Here is a 19,134-nt window from a genome sequence, read left to right as displayed (position 1 = left end):
CTGACTTCAGCACTTCCCTCAGCTCCGGGGAGCCCCTCTCTCCTCGGCACATTTCTCCCCGCCTCAGAAGCCCTCCCTCACCCTAGGGAGCCCCCGCCCCCACCCCCCGGCGAGAGGCTCCTTCGGTAGCCCCTCCTCCCCCATACCTGCCCCGCCCCGGACCCCGCCCACCGAGGGCCGGACCCTCCACCCCCTGGCTCTCTGCCCCCGCGCCTCAGTCCCGGCCGCGTCCGGGGACCCGCCCACCGTGAACACACCCCCTCGCACTCCGCCCCGCCTCCACCCCGGCCCCGCCCCACCGTGGGCCCGCCCACTCCGGGCACGCGCCCGGACTTTCGTCGGTGGGCGCCAAACCCCGCGGTCAGCTACGCGCGGGCTGCCGCTCTCCGCGTTCGGGTTCCGAGTCAGAACCCCGGAGGATTCGAAAGCGCGGGCGGGGGGCGCGGAAGGGATTCCACCTTGAAAACCTCGGGAGACTGTGGGGTACGAGAGGGGTTTGTGGCAAAAAAAAAAAAAAAAAAAAAGAGGGTAAGCGCGTGAAGAATCTGAGGGGAAACCAAGGGTCCGTTTCTTTGGTGGCGCTTGGCGGTCGCCGCTGGGCCCCGGGCTCGTGACTTTGTGCGGCCAGTCCCCGCCCTGGGAGGGAACCGGAGGTGCGGAAAATGCCCGCGGGCGGCGCGGGGGTTTGGCCCTAACCCTGCTTTAAGATCCAGCCCTTCAGCCCATCAGTGGCCACTCGAGAAAGAACCATCTTTTCGTTTTACGGAGGGGGAGAAGACACGGACGATTTTTGTTTTTTTTTTCCTTCCATGAGCACAGCCAGTGCGGAATTTGTGGTGGTCATATACATGATTTACCTATCCGGGGACAGTGTTCCAGAAGATTCCTTTTACGTGGTCTCCTCTTTACCTCAGCTATTTTGCTGTTTAGAGGTATTAGGTGACAGCCGTCATACCTCTCTCTCCCTTCGTGGTTTGTTCCCCTTCTGCTGGACCCCACGCGTGACTCTGATGTGAAGCCAGAAAATGATGTGAAGACCAAGAAAACGGATTGCTTGGGCTGCACTTTAGTCTACAGTCATGCCCTGTAGATTCCTGAGATCTTGGAACGAACGCCACAGCGTTAGAGACTCCATGTAGCTGCTTATTGGTATCCTAATGTTGGGTATCCACCATAATTGTACATCTTAAAAATAATTATGAAGCTAGCAAATACTATAAAGCAAAATGTGCCTAATGTCTTATGAAAGAAATCTATTGCGAGAGATCCCGTTCATAATTAGGAAGCGGGAAGGTGTTCATCATCCCTGAGAAAAATAGAATGTATTGACCGAGGGTAGACTAAGTTCTCGGAGCCAGGGAAGATTCAGGAAGAACGACATAAGGTCAACATTCCCAGAGCATTGTGAGCACAAACCTGAAAGGTTAAGTCGCAATGTGCAATACTAACTAGCAACCCAAGACGCACCAAAAAGGCATTATCAGACAGTCCTGATATCTGTGCTATAGGAAATCAAAAGATGAGGAAAAAGTTACCAGTTTTGAGGAAAAAGAGAAGAAACCAAGTCCCCCACCCTCACATAATGTCAGGGGCCCAGTGAAAAGAGTCAAGGTGCCCAGCGAAAAGATGGGCCAGCCCAGTCATTCCAAACCAAATGTTTCCCTAATTGCTTTTCTGGTCCCTGGCGACTTTGAAATGAAGTCAAGGAGGCCTCCGGGCAAAGGCCCTTGTACTGTCTGATCTATGACCGCTTCTTGAATAATATTTCTTTTTTTTCCCAGAACTGATTCTTTTTTCTGCTTGCTCACCTTTCAATATGAAGGAGGATCAAGTTGTGCTGGAAGAACCAGGATTCCAAGATGAAGAGGTATGGCTAGAATGTTGAACCGTGTAGACGTGCAGTCATTCCACAAAAATGAAGTTCCTTCTCTGTTAGCTATTATTTTTAGAAACCGAGAGTGGAAAGAAAGCATAGTTCCAGGGAGAGGCAATATTACAAATATGTGACAACTTGTTTGGCAAGGGACGCTAAGATTAGCTACTTAGCAACTAGCATGAAAGTATTTTAATAACCTAACAACTGGTATGGCCATAATGGTAATCTTTGCATGCTGGTACCCAATAGCAGAGGAAGGAGTTCAAGGTCTGGCGGGGCAGAAAGCTGAGAAGACATATTTTAAAAGAGGTTAAGTGTTGTTCCACACCTTTGGGTTAAGGTCTTAAAAATCTGGACAGGACAGGACAAAAATATCGGGCTTCCCAGCCCTTTCAATGTTGGTGCACCTTCTAAGTCTATAGCACCGTGTTTGAAAAAAGCATATGGATCCTACCTCGATCTGTTTAGAGAAGTGGAATTTGAGGCATTTTGGAGTGACTCATAATGCTGAATTAACTCTATAAAATATATGATACAGCTGGATATGAAGAATCAAAGCTCCTTTTTTTTTTTTTTCTGTTGCATTTCCTTCAGGAATCTTTGTTTCAAGACATTGACCTGTTACAAAAACATGGGATTGTAAGTATTTTTTCAATGCTGTGTGAAATCCTCCAATTCAGGGTTTCTTAGCTTTGTCCCTATTGGACATTTGGGACGAGGCAGTTCTTAGTTGTGGGGGTTGTCCTATGCATCATAGGCTGTTCAGCAGCATCCCTGGCTCCTGACCCCTCACTACATACCAGTAGCACCCCTCTAGTTGTGACAACCAAAAATGTCTCCAGACATCGTCAAGTGTCCCAAGGGGACAAAATGGACCCCAGTTGAGAATCCCTGGCCCAACGGGAGCTGTTCAGAGCTATCTACCCCTGTTTTCATCAACAAAAAATTCAGTTCTGTGGCAGGTGATTGGAGCAAATGATGATGACAGAAACCAGACTTGGAGTAACTAGATGAATTTCAACAGCAGTTCATTGATAGTAAAACTTCTCTGACATTTTCTTTTGAAGCCCTCACATTTAATCTCTTTCAGTTGGATTGAGAAAATAGGAGCAAGAGAAAATCCTGGCCCTTTGGCGATGTAGCTATTTGCATTCCCCAAGGGTAGAGGGAAAAAAATTTTAATTTTAAAAAGAACATATTCATAATGAAGTTCTCTAGAAGGAAAGAGCTGAACTGAGGGGGTGAACGTGTGATAAATTTGCTAGCTTTTCTACCAACAGACTTTTCTTTTGAATTCCTTGTTACATTGCCATGGTCTCACTAACATTCTCGGGAAATCAGGGCACAGCCAGAACATTTGGCAGCGTGCTGGGTATGTTCTACTCAGATATTTCCAGAACATTTGGCTACATGGTGGGTGGGTTCCACCTGGCTGCTTGTATAAAATTGGCATCGTGGTGGAAGGAGATGGACACAAAAGCACATGACATAGTATGGGAGCCTTGCAAGCTGGCATTTTATCAATCTGCTGCATCCATTCTTTTATTTACAGAATGTGGCTGACATTAAAAAACTGAAGTCAGTAGGAATCTGCACCATCAAAGGGATACAAATGACAACAAGAAGGGCACTATGCAATGTCAAAGGGCTCTCAGAAGCAAAAGTGGACAAGATTAAAGAGGCAGCCAACAAACTTATTGTAAGCAAAATCGATTCTTTGTTGTTTTAGCTTAGAAGGGCCCTGTGAGGGGTGCCTGGCTGGCCCAGTTGCTTAAATGGCCGACTCTTGATCTCAGCTCAGGTCTTGACCTTAGCTCAGGTCTTCATCTCAGGGTTGTGAGTCCGGGACCCAGGTCAGGTGTGAAGCCTACTTTAAAAAAAAAAAAAAAAAAAGGAAGGGCCCTGTGAGACTCTATAGCCTTTCTCACTCAATGCCAGAAACTTCTGTAAATCACAATCTGTTATACTCCTCATGTTCACTTTTTATCACTTCAGTTTCAAAGCAACAGCAATTAATTTCTGACAGATTGAGACAGGGGTTAAGAGACTTCAATACTATAATGGCAGTTATTTTTACCACAACTTTCTTTTTTTGCTCTCCTTTTATATTTTTTCTCCCTTTCTGTTTCTCTGTTTTAAGTCCTCTTTGGTTTTGCTTTGTCTCCTCAAGTAATATGTCTTTGGTTGTTTCAAAACACTCAGCACAAAAGAAATTGCACTCTCCTGGTATAAGCCAGTTGGTAAGAGAGCGTTGGGTTAGAAAAAGATTAACAGTGTGGGTTTACCTGTGTACAGTTGAGATAAATATGACCAAGAAAAAAAAATGCTCAGTGAGGCAGATGAGCTAAAGCTAAGCTGAACTTGTACCTTGTAGCTGGTTCACAGACCACGAAAGGCCCATACAGCTAAGAGGTTCCAAGCAAAAACATATACCTTTGACACAACCTTTTGTGTAGAACTTTTGGGGACTGACAGAGACACTAACTCTGGAAACAGGAATGTGTAGAAAGATAGTCACCAAGTCTCTTTGCAAAAGAACAAGGCTCTCCATGTCTACATGTGTATATGAGGGTCTCATTCCCAGCAAGTCCTAGAAGCTCTCTTCACTGACAGCCATTTGGTTTCTTTCCCCAGGGGCAGTGGGGGTATGAGAGTGATGATGGTGGCAGTGTGGTCCTGAACTTGGAGAGGACTTAACCAAACTGCTCTGCACCCAGCTCAATTGTTCTAACTTCTGAGTAAACTCAGGCAGTATACTCACAGGTCAATTCCACAACTGCCCTGAAGCAGTACCCAGAGTTTGGGAAACTGCCACTTGATAGCCCCTAGGCATTAGTCTTTTTTTCTTTGCAAACTAAATCCTTTATCAAAGAAAAGAACCCCTCTCCTTCTTAAGCATCACTACTGTACCTAGAGTCTGCATCCTTTCTTAACTAAAGCTGTTTATTCTTAGAGATTTGAGAGGTACAAGGAGAGAGAGAAGGAAGTTAATTTCATAGTACAGTGGTTCCAAATATTGGTGTGTATCAGAATAACCTGGAGTGGCTTAATAAAGAAAACATAGGCCCGGATTCATTGAAATAGGATAGGCCTGGGCTTTTTTTACCAACCCCACCCCCCTTTAAGTTCTCCAAAATTTGAGAACCACTGTCATAGTATAAAACATAGAGGGAAATCCATTAGACCATGTCATTGGAGCACATCAGGGCCTAGTCTCACTAGTTCTTCTACTGCATCAGCTATAGCTCATTAATTCAGCAGATAGGTAGTATTCCTACCATGTGAAAGATAATGTCTCCTAAATAGTGAAAACTAGAATTTCTGTGCTCCTTGAAACTTGCCAAGCTGGGGGGGGAGGGGGGGGCATGATGCCATTCAATGAAATCAATGGAATCATTTAGTAAAATACCATTCTGCTTTATGACATACATATACTTCATTTAAACTTTACAGCTACCCTATTAGAGAGACAGTTTCTTTATCCCCATTTGATCCAAAAGAGGAAGTTAAAGTATAGTCAGATTAAGTAGTTTACTCCAAATCATATAACTAGTGTTAGAGACATTTTATTTTTCTTAAATTTTTACTTATTTTGAGAGACAGAGATAAAGAAAGAGAGTGGGTGATCAGGGGAGGGGCAGAGAGAGAGAGGGAGAGAGAGAATCCCAAACTAGCTCCGAGCTCAGTGCCTGATGCAGGGCTTGATCTCACAACTGTGAGATCATACCTGAGCCAAAATCAAGAGTAGGATGCCCAACTGACGAGCCACCCAGGCTCCCAAGACATATTTTGAACCTAGATAGGGTAGCTCCAGAGTCTGTTTTCTTTTTTTTTAATTTTTAATTTTATTTATTTATTTATTTGTTTATTTATTTTAATGTTTATTTATTTTTGAGAGAGAGACAGAGCATGAACAGGGGAGGGGCAGAGAGAGAGGGAGACACAGAATCTGAAACAGGCTCCAGGCTCTGAGTTGTCAGCACAGAGCCCGACGCGGGGCTCGAACTCACTGATGGTGAGATCATGACCTGAGCCGAAGTCGGACGCCTAACCGACCAAGCCACCCAGGCGCCCCTAATTTTTAATTTTAGAGAGAGAGTACAAGTGGGGGAGAGGGGGCAGAGGGGGGGGGGAGAGAGAGAGAGAGAGAGAGAGAGAGAGAGAGAGAGAGAGAGAGAGAGAGAGAAAATCTCAAGCAGGCTCCACACTCAGTGAGGAGCCCACTTGGGGCTTGATCCAACAACACTGGAATCATGACCTGAGTTGAAATCAAGAGTCAGATGCTCAACTGACTGAGCCACCCAGGTGACCCCAGAGCCTGTTTTCTTAACTATGCTCTTGTGCTGCCTTCAAAGACAAATGAACTGTAGCTTGTATCAAACGATGACTCTGATAATCACGTGAATAGTTTTGGGCAGCGTATACCCTTTTGAACCTTTCCTTTTGTCTTTCTGTAGGAACCAGGATTCTTGACTGCCTTTGAGTATAGTGAGAAGAGAAAGATGGTTTTCCATATTACCACTGGGAGCCAGGAATTTGAGTGTGTATCTCATATTTTTTACAACTACTAGACACAATCTTCGGAATATAGTATTTCTTTTCTTGAGTTTGTTCAAAATAGCTTTTTCTTTTGAAGTAGTTTTTTTTCCTTCTGAAAGGCTACTGAAGCAAACAAATTCCAAACGATTTGTAGAAGCAGGATTAAATTCCTTACAAGAAATTCAGATCCAAATTATAAGTAGTTTCTGAATCAGCCTGTATTTAAAAACCATTTTGAAAATCAGTTTAACTTTTCATTTCCTTTTCTTTTTGTTGATAAAGGCAATTCCATTTCACTTTGGGTTTTATTTAAAAATCAGTTGTTAGACTGAATATTTTAGAAGAAATAATTCAGGGTTGTTTTTGTTCTTTAGCATCAGCGGTTTTAACTTCCCCTTTTACTTACTATCTCATGATTCCTGAGACGTAGTCATCATTTTCCTAATGCAAGTTGACTAGCATGTGTTTTTTTATTTTCCCTACCTTACTAGGCAGAATTACTAATTCATAAATTAGATGAGTGGCTAAGATTTGAACAAAAGCAGTATTTCCACAAAATAGTCCTCAAAACCCTGGCCTCACAAGATACTCCAAGAAGAAAGGATTTCATAGTCAAATATTGCATCCAACTAGTTGGATGTCTACTAGGCAACTCAGACTTCACAGATCCAAATCCAAACTTCTGATATCTGCCCCAGATCTGTACCTCTGAAAGCCTCCCTCATCTCAGATCTGCCTCTTTTCTGATCCTCAGAACTAAAATCTTGGAGTCATCCTTGGTGCTGTGTTTTTTTCCTTTCACGCCCTAATTCTTCCTCATTAACAGATCCTGATGCTCTACCTTCAACAACAAACCACCCAGTTTCTTCAACAAGTAAATCACAAGGAATCAAAACAGTCAGGAAGAAGACCCAGAGATTAAAAGAGATTTAGAACACCTTTTACCTAATCCCAATATGTGGATTTTATTTGGTTCCTGATTCAAGCACACTATAAAAAATAAGATATATATGAGACGGAAAATTGAACACTTACTAAATAGTTGATATTAAGGAATTACTACTCTTTTAGGTAATAATGGTACTGTGATTGATTATGTTAAGAATAAGAGTATTCATCTTTTAGAGATACCTACTGAGATATTTAGGATGAAATGATATGTTGCCTAGTATCTATTTAAAATAATATGAGAAGAGAGGGAAATGGTTGAAGGTTTATATGAAAAAAGATTGACATGAGTTCATAGTTGATAATAGTTGAAGCTAAGTGATAGGTACGTGATGGCTCATTATTATACTGTTTTTGTCTACTTTATGTTTGGCACTTTCCATAATAATGTTTATATATGTGTGTGTGTGTGTGTGTGTGTGTGTGTGTGTGTGTGTGTGCAGGAAAAAAGAGGAAATAAAAATTCTCACCACCTCCTCCACTGTTACTGTACTGGTTCAAACTACCTGTTAATATCTCCTCTTGAGTATTATAATAACTTCTAACTTCTCTCTTTCAGACCTTGCTGTTTGTTCTTCACACAGGAGCCAGAATGATCCCTTTAAAAGTTAGGTCAGATCATAACACTTCTCTGCCCAAAACTACTCCAGTGACACCCGCAAAAGCCAAAATCCTCTCTAACTTCTAATCTAATCTCATCTTTGAATCTTTTTTTAGTTTGCTATGCACGAACTGTACTGACTTCTCTGCTATTCCTAGAACATGCCAGATACTCTCCTGCCTCAGGGCCTTTATACTTACCATTTCCTTTGCCTGGAACACTTTTTCCTCCTGTATCTACATGGCTTGCTGTCATTGCTTTCAGGTCTTTGATAAAATGTCCACTTCTCAGTGAAGTCTCTAATCACTTTATTTAAATATTTAAACCCCCTGCCTTCATCTTCTGTACTTCTTATCTCCTTTCTGGATCTAATTTTTATCCATACCATTTAATAATATCTGACATACTACATATTTTACTTAAGTATTTATTGCTATTTATTGTCTGTTCTCCCACTAGAATGTAAGCTCCACAAAGTAGAGAATTTCTGTCTTTTGTTCACTGCTTTACCCCAAGTGAATAAACCATCTCTAGCATGAACTAGGTTCTCAGTGAATATTTATTAAATGACTGAATGAATAAACAAATAGTGAATGAAATAAATTGGTGAAGTGTAGTATACTATATATTACTCTTTTGGAGATTCACAGTGCACACTAGCCTATTAAAGGGTATGAAATCCTACTGTGAAACAAAACACCTCTTTAACTTAACATTGCCCTAAATTTAAAAAATCACAGAATCTTTTTTTTCAAGTAACAGCTAAGGAAGAGTCTTTGGGAATTCCTACCCCAAAGTTAATTGGTCAAAATCAGGTCGGTCACCAAAACAACTTGACTCAAATAATAACTTGATATTCTCCAGTTGCTGTACCACATCCTGATTTAGGCAACGTTGGGCTAAAGAAACTATTACTGTCATAGTGAGTTTTCCGGTGTCCTCAGTATTGAGTTTTAGGCACAGAAAAGATTACTCAGGAACTAGGTTTTTAAAAATTAATATTTGACTTATTAACATGTTGTGCATTTTTCCTTAAGCTGCAAGTCCACTTATAGATCCAGCAAATTGTAAGGGGGCTTCTTTTTTTTTTAAATTTTTTTAATGTTTTTATTTATTTTTGAGACAGAGAGAGACAGAGCATGAGCAGGGGAGGGGCAGAGAGAGGGGGAGACACAGAATCTGAAGCGGGCTCCAGGCTCTGAGCTGTCAGCACAGAGCCCGATGCGGGGCTCAAACTCACGGAGTGTGAGATCATGACCTGAGCTGAAGTCGGAGGCTCAACCGACTGAGCCACCCAGGCGCCCCAAGGGGGCTTTCATCACATGGTTAACTAAATTTCCTTAAACATTTTAGGTTATATTTGTGATTTTAATATATTATATTTCCTTTAAGGACCTTATTGGTATAATTATTAAAATTTTCCAATTACCTGAATGTCTTTCTAAATCTAATAAATTAAACTTATAAGTATAATGAATCTTCAGCACTTTTAAATGTTCAGATACTTTGCATAAATTTAGTTATCAACTCATTTAATCAATTAGAGGCTAATCTGTTCTAATAAAAAGGTCAAATTCTCTTAAACTTTAAAAGTTCTCAAACAGGGGCACCTGGGTGGCTCAGTTAGTTAAGCTTCCAACTCTTGATCTCTGCTCAGGTCTTGATCTCAGGGTCCTGAGTTCAAGCCCTGCATTGGGCTCCATGCTAGACATGAAGCCTACTTAATAATAATAATAATAATAATAATAATAATAATAATGAAAATGAAAGTTCTCAAATACTAAATATGTAGATTATTCCCAAATTTAATATGAAAATGGTCATCTGTGGGTGTGAGTTGTGGCTCTATTTTTAAATATCTAGCTTTAAAAACACTATTCCTATACTTAATTCTAAATTTTCCTGAGTTTCACAGTGAACAGTTATGCTATCCGAAGTAATTTGGGGTACCCTGTCAGGTAAACTTTTTCACCTGATTAAGATTGCATATCAACCAGAAATTTTGTCCTAGATTTTCTAAAGCCACAGCCTTTTAGAATTTTTCTCAAGGTGAGGAGGGACAAGTAAACCTCAATTTAATAGTTTGTAGATTTATAGATCTTCAAGTGCAAGCCCTCCAAATGGGATGGTCTTTCAACCCATGGCCTTTAGATTCAAGTTATACAGGTGGTACCTAGATTTTTCTTTTTTTCATTAAAGTACATAGTCCTCATTAAATTTGTGGGTAACTTCTGACATTGCCTCAGTTTACACTTAAATTGCCCTCTTAAACTATGTAAATATAAAATCTATTGGATTATCCATATCTATTAATGCTTTGTCTAATCTGTGATCATGTCTCAAAATTCATGCTAGTATAAACGAAGTTTTTAAAAAATTTTTTAAATGTTTATTTTTGAGAGAGAGAGACAGACAGATGGAGCACAAGCTGGGGAGGGGCAGAGAGAAAGGGAAACACAGAATCTGAAGCAGGCTCCAGGCTCTGAACTGTCAGCACAGAGCCCGACTGAGGGCTCGAACTCACAAACCATGATATCATGACCAGAGCTGAAGTCAGACGCTCAACCAACTGAACCACCAAGGCACCCTAAAACAACACAGCTTTTTAAAGCACTCCTTCTGGGTCTTAGTACAGTTAACACAATTAATATTTGTTGCATTTAATGAATGAATGACATAATGACTTAACCTTAGGTCTTTTCACATCAAGAATATTAAGTAGGGGCTTCTGGGTGGCTCAGTGAGTTAAGTATTCGGCTCAGGTCATGATCTCATGGTTCGTGGGTTTGAGCCCCATGTCAGGCTCAGTGCTGACAGCTCAGAGCCTGGAGCCTGCTTCAGATTCTGTGTGTGTCTCTCTCTCTGTTCCTTCCCCTGCTCATGCTCTGTCTCTCTCTCAAAAATAAATAAACGTTAAAAAAAATTTTTTTTAAAGAATATTAAATACACTGAAACATTGGGTTACCAAATAAATGTATGCTGCCAAAATCTGACCATTATTCTCCTAACTGCTAGCATTACCTATAACACCTTTGAATATTTCCTATCCTGACATGTTCTTCATAGAGTGGTTTGTGTGAAATAAACCAATCATGGTGACAGTCAGTGAATTCTCCTAATATCTATTTTACATACGTTTCTCCTTATATTTAAACACTGAATAGTCCCAAGCACAATATGAACAACCCAGTTAATAACTAAGACTGTTTATTCAAGCTTCAATTCAGTTGTAAAGAATGAGACTTAAGGGGCCCCTGGGGGGCTTAGTCTGACTTGGGCTCAGGTCATGATTGCATGGTTCATGAGTTCAAGCTCTTCATCTGGACTCTGCTGTCAGCAAAGAGCCCTCCTGGAACCTGTCTCCCTCTCTCTCTCTGCCCCTCCCCTGCTTGTGTGCGTGCTCTCTCTCTCACTCTCTCAAAAATAAAATAAACATTAAAAAAAAAAAAAAAAAGAATGAGACTTAAAGCCCATTTCCTATTGGTATCCAGAAGTAAGAACAAGAACAGCAGGGCTTATATGTTGTTTTGTTGATCCACCCTGCCCACATGCAGCAGAACCTGTGGTCTAGACAGGAAGAGTGTCATCCATTCTGCCAAGAATTCCCATTCATGTTAGATGATTGATAGATAGATAGGAGACATATGATGTGCTTTCTCCTTTCTTGATATTTCTATTTCTGTTCCTTTTACTAATGCTTACTTTCTATTTCCAGTAAGTTGCTAGGAGGTGGAATTGAAAGCATGGCAATCACAGAAGCTTTTGGAGGTCGGTAAAACCTTCGTATTTTGTTATATGAAAAGAAGTACACACACATACATACATATATAATTAAACAAATAACAATTAGTAAATTGTATCTATTTTGAAACTTATGGTGAAGTCTCAGTTATACTACAGGATCATTCTGGGCAGCAATTGAAACAAATTCCAATGTTAACAGATAGGTCTGGTTGGCGTTTGTCCTCTTTTTCTCTGACTTCCCTAAAAGAGTAGACATTTTTTTCTATCATTCCCTCAAAAGGTAGTTGAATACTGGGGTCAATTTTATTTCTAGGATATGCATGTTCCATGAACGTACAGAGTAGATTTTCTCTTCCCTGATCATATCTTCTATTTTTCTTCAAAACAATTCATGCATAGCTATTTTATATACTATGTCTGGCAATTCCAGTATCTGCAGTCTTTACGGGAACCAAGTCGGTTTTTTTGTTGTTGTTGATGTTTCTGTCGATGTAGAGAAATAAATCTGGTTTTTGTTATTTCTGTTGACTGTCAGTCTTACTGGCTCACTCCCTTGTGTATTTACTGACATTTGTGACCTTATTGCCTGATTTTGATTTATGGGAGTTCACTGGACCTAAACTGGTGCATGGGGAAGTTTTTCTCTAGAAAGGATTTGCTTTTGTTGGGAAGTAGGGCATGCCACCAATCTGAGACTACTTCAGCTTTCCCTAAGAGGATCTCAGTGCAGTGGGAGGACCCGAGGTTCTCCTTCCTTAGTAGTAGGGTCTTAAACTTTCATTTATATGACTAAAATGAAAAAACTCAGTATTTTTTTCCCTATGTAGTGAAAACTCAGTTCTTTCCTACTGTGTATTTTTTCCTGTGAGTCTCCTTTACTGCTCACACAATACACTTGACTTCTGACACTTCTGGTCACCAAATATATGGATGTTTTCCCCCACAACAGTAAGCAATTCTTGGATACCTGCAGAGTATCTAAGAATTCAACTCAATTCTGACACTATCTACCCAGAGATAGCATCAGATTCCATGTGTTTACTAAGGGCTCAGTCCCATAAGAATCCCCTCCCCACCTGTCCCCTGCCTTCAGATGCCATTCACAAGCCCAGGTTATTACCTGCTTCTGACCAACCAGCTGTAGATCCAAGATTCCAACATCCGTCCCCTCCCCGCCCCCGGGGTTGATTAAATTGTTAGAGCAGCTCACAGAACTCGGGAAAACACTTACTTACATTTACTAGTTTATTAAAGATATGCTAAAGGATATGGATGAACATCGAGAGGGAAGAGATGAGTAGGAAAAGGTATGAGGGAAGAGGTGTGGAGTGTCCATGTCCTCTCCAGGCGTGCCCCTCTTCCAGCACCTCCATGTGTTCACCAACCCGGTAGCTCTGTGAACCCCATCCTGTTGGGACTTTTAGGAGGCTTCCTCACACAGGCATGATCTATTATTCACTCCACTTCCAGCCCTTCTCCCCTCTCGAGAGAAGGAGAAGAGTGCTGAAAATTCCAACCTTCTAATCATGGCTTGGTCTTTCTGGTGACCAGCCCCCATCCATCCATCAGAAGCCATCAGGAGTCCACCCAGAATGGCCTCATTGAAACAAAAGATGCTTGTAGTGCTCTTATCACTTAGGAAATTACAAGGGTTTTAGGAACTCTGTGCTAAGAACTAGAGGGCAGAGACCAAAATATATATATATATTTTTCTTTTTCTATTATCTCACAATGATTAATCAATCCTAAGGAAAACTTGGTTTAAATAATTTTTTTTTTCTAAAGGACAGTTCTGTGAACAAATACCTTTAAAATGTTGTTTTTACTGGGGTGCCTGGGTGGCTCAGTTGGGTAAGCATCCAACACTTGATGCTCAGGTCATGATCTCACTGTTGTGAGATCCAGCCCTGTGTCAGACTCTGTGTGCTGAGCATGGGGCTTGCTTGGGGTTCTCTCTCTCCTTCTCTCTCTTCCCGCCGCTCAAAATAGATAAATGTTTTTTAAAGTTATTTTTACTACTGGTATTCATATTGTAGAATGCACCCATGACATACCAGTACTTTATATGTAAGTTTTGATAATTGGAAAGAAAATCATACTCAGAGGCTGTATTTTATTCTTTATGAAAACATCTAAAAATGAACTATGTGGTTTTTGTTTTTTTCTATATTTTACAGAATTTCGTACTGGAAAAACCCAGCTCTCTCATACCCTCTGTGGTAAGGATGTACAACAACAATGACAATAATTATTGTAGCTATCACATACTAATTTTATTTTGTGCCTGGTACTTTATATGATCTCATGTAACCTGAACAAATTTGCAAGGAAACTAAAGCTCAAGAAGCGTAAGTAAACTGCCCATCGTTACACAAATATCAGAGCCAGTCTTTGAATGCGTGATGCTTGAGGTAATGGGATATGTGCTGCACTCTGAACACCTGAATGGAACCAGGGAGGAAGTGAATAGGTATATGAGGGTTGATGGTGGAGAGAGGCCCTCACTGTCTCCATTTTTCCCATTTCATCTTTTCTGTATTCTATTGACAAAAATGTCACAAAATCAGCTGAGGCCTAGAATCTCTAACTTTCCATGGCGTAAGGTTGGCCTTAGCTAAGACTTAAAAATAAATGTTACTAAAACAAATAAACAAACTATCTCCTTCTGTACAAAGACATTACTCTGCATTTCTTTGACCTGAGTGGAAGAAGCAAGGCTAAGCAGTTAAGAATGGGATTCTGGAATCAAAATACCTGGCTCTGGTCTTGGCTCTACCACTGCTAACTGTGTGACCTTGGTTGGGCAAGTGGCTTCACCTGTCTTATTTTCCCATCAGTAAAATAGGAGTAATGATAATGCCAAATTTAGGGTTGTTTTGAAAATAAATGAAATAATACTTGAACCTAATATAAAGAAATTCCTTAGTGTCAGCTACTACTACCTAGAGAGACAATGCATTTTAAAATTTGACACGCATTAATTGAAAGCTTACTTAATTTTTTTTTCAACGTTTATTTATTTTTTTGGGACAGAGAGAGACAGAGCATGAACGGGGGAGGGGCAGAGAGAGAGGGAGACACAGAATCGGAAACAGGCTCCAGGCTCGGAGCCATCAGCCCAGAGCCTGACACGGGGCTCGAACTCACCAACCGCGAGATCGTGACCTGGCTGAAGTCGGACGCTTAACCGACTGTGCCACCCAGGCGCCCCGAAAGCTTACTTAAATAAGTTATTTAGCATAAATTAAATTTGTGATTGTTTCTTATAGGAAGAAAGTAATATTTAAATTCTCTTCTCCAGAAGAGAACTAACTTTCATGAATATCTCCCATTGTGAGAGATACTGATATTCTTTGTTGAATTGCTACCATGCTGGTGGAATATTTATGATTTTACCATTGGTTAGTAATACAAGAATATAACATGCTTTTAGAAACTAAAGGATCATGATTCTTTGCCAGATTGACTACAGAGTTGGAACCAATGCAAATCCTATGTTAATTTATATATTCACTTGTACAAAGGTTATTCAATCCTATTAATATTATTTAATTTTTTAATTGCTTCCTAGTGACAGCTCAACTTCCAGGAGCAGGTGGCTACTCAGGAGGAAAGATTATCTTCATTGATACAGAAAATACTTTGTAACCTTTTTATTTAAACAAGTTGCTAGCATAATTAGTATGATGTAGTAATGTTACCATAAAAGAAAGTCTGTTTGAAATATGTCATTTGTACAATCATCTCCTAAACCAGCAATAATGAGAAAAGCCACAGGGAAAACAGTTGGTAGAGTTTTCAAGTCACTTTTTATTTCAAAAGGTTTCAGTTCTCCAGATGAGTTTGGTGTAAAATTCACAACATGAATACATGGGAGAAAATTATATTTTATTTGTTTTTTATCCTCTTATTTCTCCAAAGATTGTACTTGATAGTTAGGAAGAAGATTATTGACTCTCTCAAAGTCATGGTTCAAAACAAAGGGAGAGGTAAGAAGAGAACAAAAAAGCACAGAAGAGAAAAGGGCAGAACCTGGTTGGGTGACAGAAAGAATTGTAATTTAATTGAAATGTGTTTCAGAATTAAGGCTGGAAAGGTGATTTGGGTTTTAGATAGGAAGGGCTTTAAAACCAGGTGAGGGGTGTAAATTGGATACTTTTGCGATATTGCAGGCAAGTAATGAGAGCTTGGTCTAGGCTGGAAGCAGTAGGAATAAAAAGAAAAGGACAAGGGTGTGTGACTGGCTCAATAGGTAGAGCGTGCCACTCTTGATCTCGAGGTTGTAGGTTTGAGCCCCATGTTGGGGGTAGAGATTACTTAAAAATAAGATTCTTTAAAAAAAGTGGGGGACAAAAATATTACGGAGGAAAATTGATAGGATTTGATGACTCTGTTTGGTAGACAGAGGAAGGAGAGGTTTGAAACACTACTGTCAGGTTTTTTGTCTAGATGCTGGGAGGATAATCATGCCGAAAGTAGAATTGGGAAGATCATGTTTCAGACAAATGGTGAGTTTCATTTTACTGTGTTAAATGTGAGGAACAGGAAGACATCCATGGAAATGTTGAATTCTACCCGAGAAGAGGTAGAACATAACTTTGGGGTGTGCCTCAGCTTAGGAAGAGGGACTAAAAAGAAGATGCCATACAGACAGAGGAAGTAGGAGAAAATCCAGTTGTAGAGGCTTAGCCAGAGACAAATTTCAAGAAGAAAAGCGTTGTCAGTACTGTTCCACAAAGAAAGAGAGAGAAGGTGGAAGCTGAGAAAGATCACTGAGGTTTGACATTAGGAATCCAAGAGAGCATTTGCAGTAAAGTAAGATGATGGAAGCTTGTTGTGAATAAACAGTAAGGAATGGAGGCAGTGTTATTAACCAACAAATAGAAGATGAAATACAGTAGTTTGAGGAGGTTATCAGGTTCAGAGGAAACTTTTTGGTTTTTTGTTTTACACGCATAGGGGGTGGGGTGGGGGTGGAAGGGGGCAGAGGAGAGAGACAGAATCTCAAGCAGGCTTGACACCCAGCCCTGACAAGGGACTTGATCTCATGACCGTGACATCATGACCTGAGCCAAAATTAAAAGTCGGACGCTCAACCGAGTCACCCAGGCACCCCAGAGGAAATTGTTGTTGTTGTTTTAAATGTTTATTTATTTTGAGAAAGAGAGAAAGCGATTGCTGGTAGGTAGGGACAGAGAGAGAGGGAGAGAGAGAATCCCAAGCAGGCTCCTCACTTTCAGTGCAGAGCCCGACTCGGGGCTTGATCCCACAAACCGTGAGATCATGACCTGACTCCAAAACAAGAGTTGGTTGCTTAACCAATTGAGCCATCAAGGTACCCCAGGAAATTGTTTTTCTTTTTCTTTTCCTTTTTCTTACATGCTTTTATTTATTTTTGAGAGAGAGAGAGAGAGATCAGGGAAGGGGCAGAGAGAGAGGGAGACAGAGGAACTAAAGAGGGCTCTGTGCTGACAGCAGAGAGTTCAATGTGGGGCACAAACTCATGAACCGTGAGATCATGACCTGAGCCAAAACCATGAGATGGCGCTTAAGCAACTGAGCCCAACCAGGGTGCCCCGAAAATTACTTTTAACAATGGAAAAGTCTTGCACAAGTTTGTAAGGCCATTCACGATGAAGCCCCAGCCTAGCTCTCAGATCTCATTACTCACTATTACCATTGTTAGAGACAAATGGATGCAGTCTGTTCTAGTCCAATATTATTGTCTCTAAAACATGGAAACATTGTATATCAGCAGTTAGTTAGATTTAACTATAAAGGTACTCATTTCTCTGTTCATTATAGTTGTTTGCATCCCAAATCTTCCTTCCTGTATTTTTGTTTTATTGAAGTACCTGCTCAAGTCATTCTTTCAGAAAAGTAATGCAGGTGGTAAACTTTGAGCCCTAGCTTGTCTGAAAATGCCTTTATTTTGTTCTCACTCTTAAGTGTTAATTTGGCCAGTCAGAGAGAAATTTGTGGGCTACGTTTCTTTAATTAATTAATTAATTAGTTAATTAATTAAGAGAGACAGCGTGCAAGCGAGGGAGGGGCAGAGAGAGGGGAGACACAGAATCAGAAGCAGGCTCCAGGCTCTGAGCTGTCTGCCCAGAGCTCGATGTGGGGCTCAAAATCATAAACCAAGAGACCATGACCTGAGCGGAAAGTTGGACCTGTAACTGACTGAGCCACCCAGGAGCCCCTGCAGGCTATATTTCTATCCTCCTCCTTCAGTATGTGATCCATCTACCCCTACCTCACAGTCTTTCTGAATCATACAAATCCTTTAAAGCTGTCCTTTGAAGGCCTGCCTTTTCTAATCTTCTCTAACTACTCAACTTAAAAAACCTGGTCCTTCCTAAGCTGTTATAGAATTTACTATCTAAAATACGCTAGTAGAAGGAAAAAAAAACCAGAACCGTGTGCAGAAGACTTTATTTGGAAATAGCAGGCATGAGAAGACTCTGAAGGAGACTCCAAACTTGGGGCAGGAGGGTGGAATGCTGTGTAGGGCTGTAGCAAGAGGAGCGCAGCTGGAGTTCAGCTACTTTCAGAAATAGTTGATTAAGAATGGTTCTTAAAGAGGGAGGAATTGTTCTTGCAGATGAGCAGCCACTGTTTGGGCAATTTGGATTTTATCAAGAATGGTGGAGGGGACCGGTTTGGAGCTAAGTCATACGCAAGAGGGAGTAGGGAGGAACAGCTGGGGTTGGGGGGAACAAGGACATTCAAGAGCCCCATTGGAATGTCCTCATTCCTTTGGTTTCTCTTACAGGTACATTGCTCTCTCTTGATATTTTGTTTTTTATATGTTTATATTTTGCCTTCTTAATTTGTTTTATGTTTACCTATAATATGGATTGTCTTACAACTCCTTATGTTGTCTTACAACTCCTCCTTCCACAATGCATTGGTAATTGGTTAAAATGATTATCAATTCCATATGGTAATTGGTTAACAAATATTTTATAGGTTGATTTGAACTTTCTTCGGCATAAGCCCACCTTTTACACACCCAGTCACATAGTAACTGGGTTCTGTAAAAAGTAATGTAGTGAAAAACATTTTTATTAGTCTTCCAATTCTTTGTCTTCTTTGACTTGCCCACCAAAAACGTCTATGGGGTATAGTCAGTAGCAGTGGAAGATTTTAGTGGTTATCACTGAAGCTCTGAAGAAAAGAACATACTACTGCATTAGAATATGCAGATTTCCCAGATGGCTGGGAAATCCTAAAGACAATCCAATTCAACGTATATGGAACCAGTTATAAATGTCACAAATAAGATTGTAAATTGTCCTTGTTTTACAGTTAGTTATAGTATGATCAGTATTATAAAAGCAGTGTAAACAAAGTGAAACGAGACCGTGGATAAGACCTAAAAGAATGTTTATTACTCCTATATAGTTCAGATAGATATAAGTGA

The 19,134-nt window shown here is 40.6% G+C and overlaps 1 protein-coding gene across 7 annotated transcripts in view; it reads left to right on the top strand.

Moving 5' to 3' along the window:
• Window positions 1–313: 313 nt before the first annotated feature.
• Window positions 314–19,134, top strand: part of DMC1 (DNA meiotic recombinase 1) — a 42,168-nt gene continuing 23,347 nt past the window's right edge. For 3 of the 7 annotated variants that reach the window (XM_027070723.2, XM_027070722.2, XM_053226806.1), the window contains exons 1-7: window positions 1,762–1,867; window positions 2,471–2,515; window positions 3,429–3,575; window positions 6,334–6,416; window positions 11,680–11,732; window positions 13,886–13,927; window positions 15,280–15,352. In XM_027070723.2, the coding sequence (XP_026926524.1) occupies window positions 1,817–1,867; window positions 2,471–2,515; window positions 3,429–3,575; window positions 6,334–6,416; window positions 11,680–11,732; window positions 13,886–13,927; window positions 15,280–15,352 (494 nt within the window). In that variant the 5' untranslated portion in view covers window positions 1,762–1,816. Of the gene's footprint in view, window positions 1,868–2,470; window positions 2,516–3,428; window positions 3,576–6,333; window positions 6,417–11,679; window positions 11,733–13,885; window positions 13,928–15,279; window positions 15,353–19,134 lie in introns of all 7 variants that reach the window. The other 4 variants (XM_053226804.1, XM_053226803.1, XM_053226805.1 and 1 more) reach the window with 3 other exon arrangements.

Source organism: Acinonyx jubatus, chromosome B4, assembly GCF_027475565.1.
Source record: "Acinonyx jubatus isolate Ajub_Pintada_27869175 chromosome B4, VMU_Ajub_asm_v1.0, whole genome shotgun sequence".
In the NCBI taxonomy this organism is placed as follows: domain Eukaryota; kingdom Metazoa; phylum Chordata; class Mammalia; order Carnivora; family Felidae; genus Acinonyx; species Acinonyx jubatus.
The sequence above is the reverse complement of the archived record's forward strand: the minus strand, read 5'-3'. Positions and strand labels throughout refer to the sequence as shown.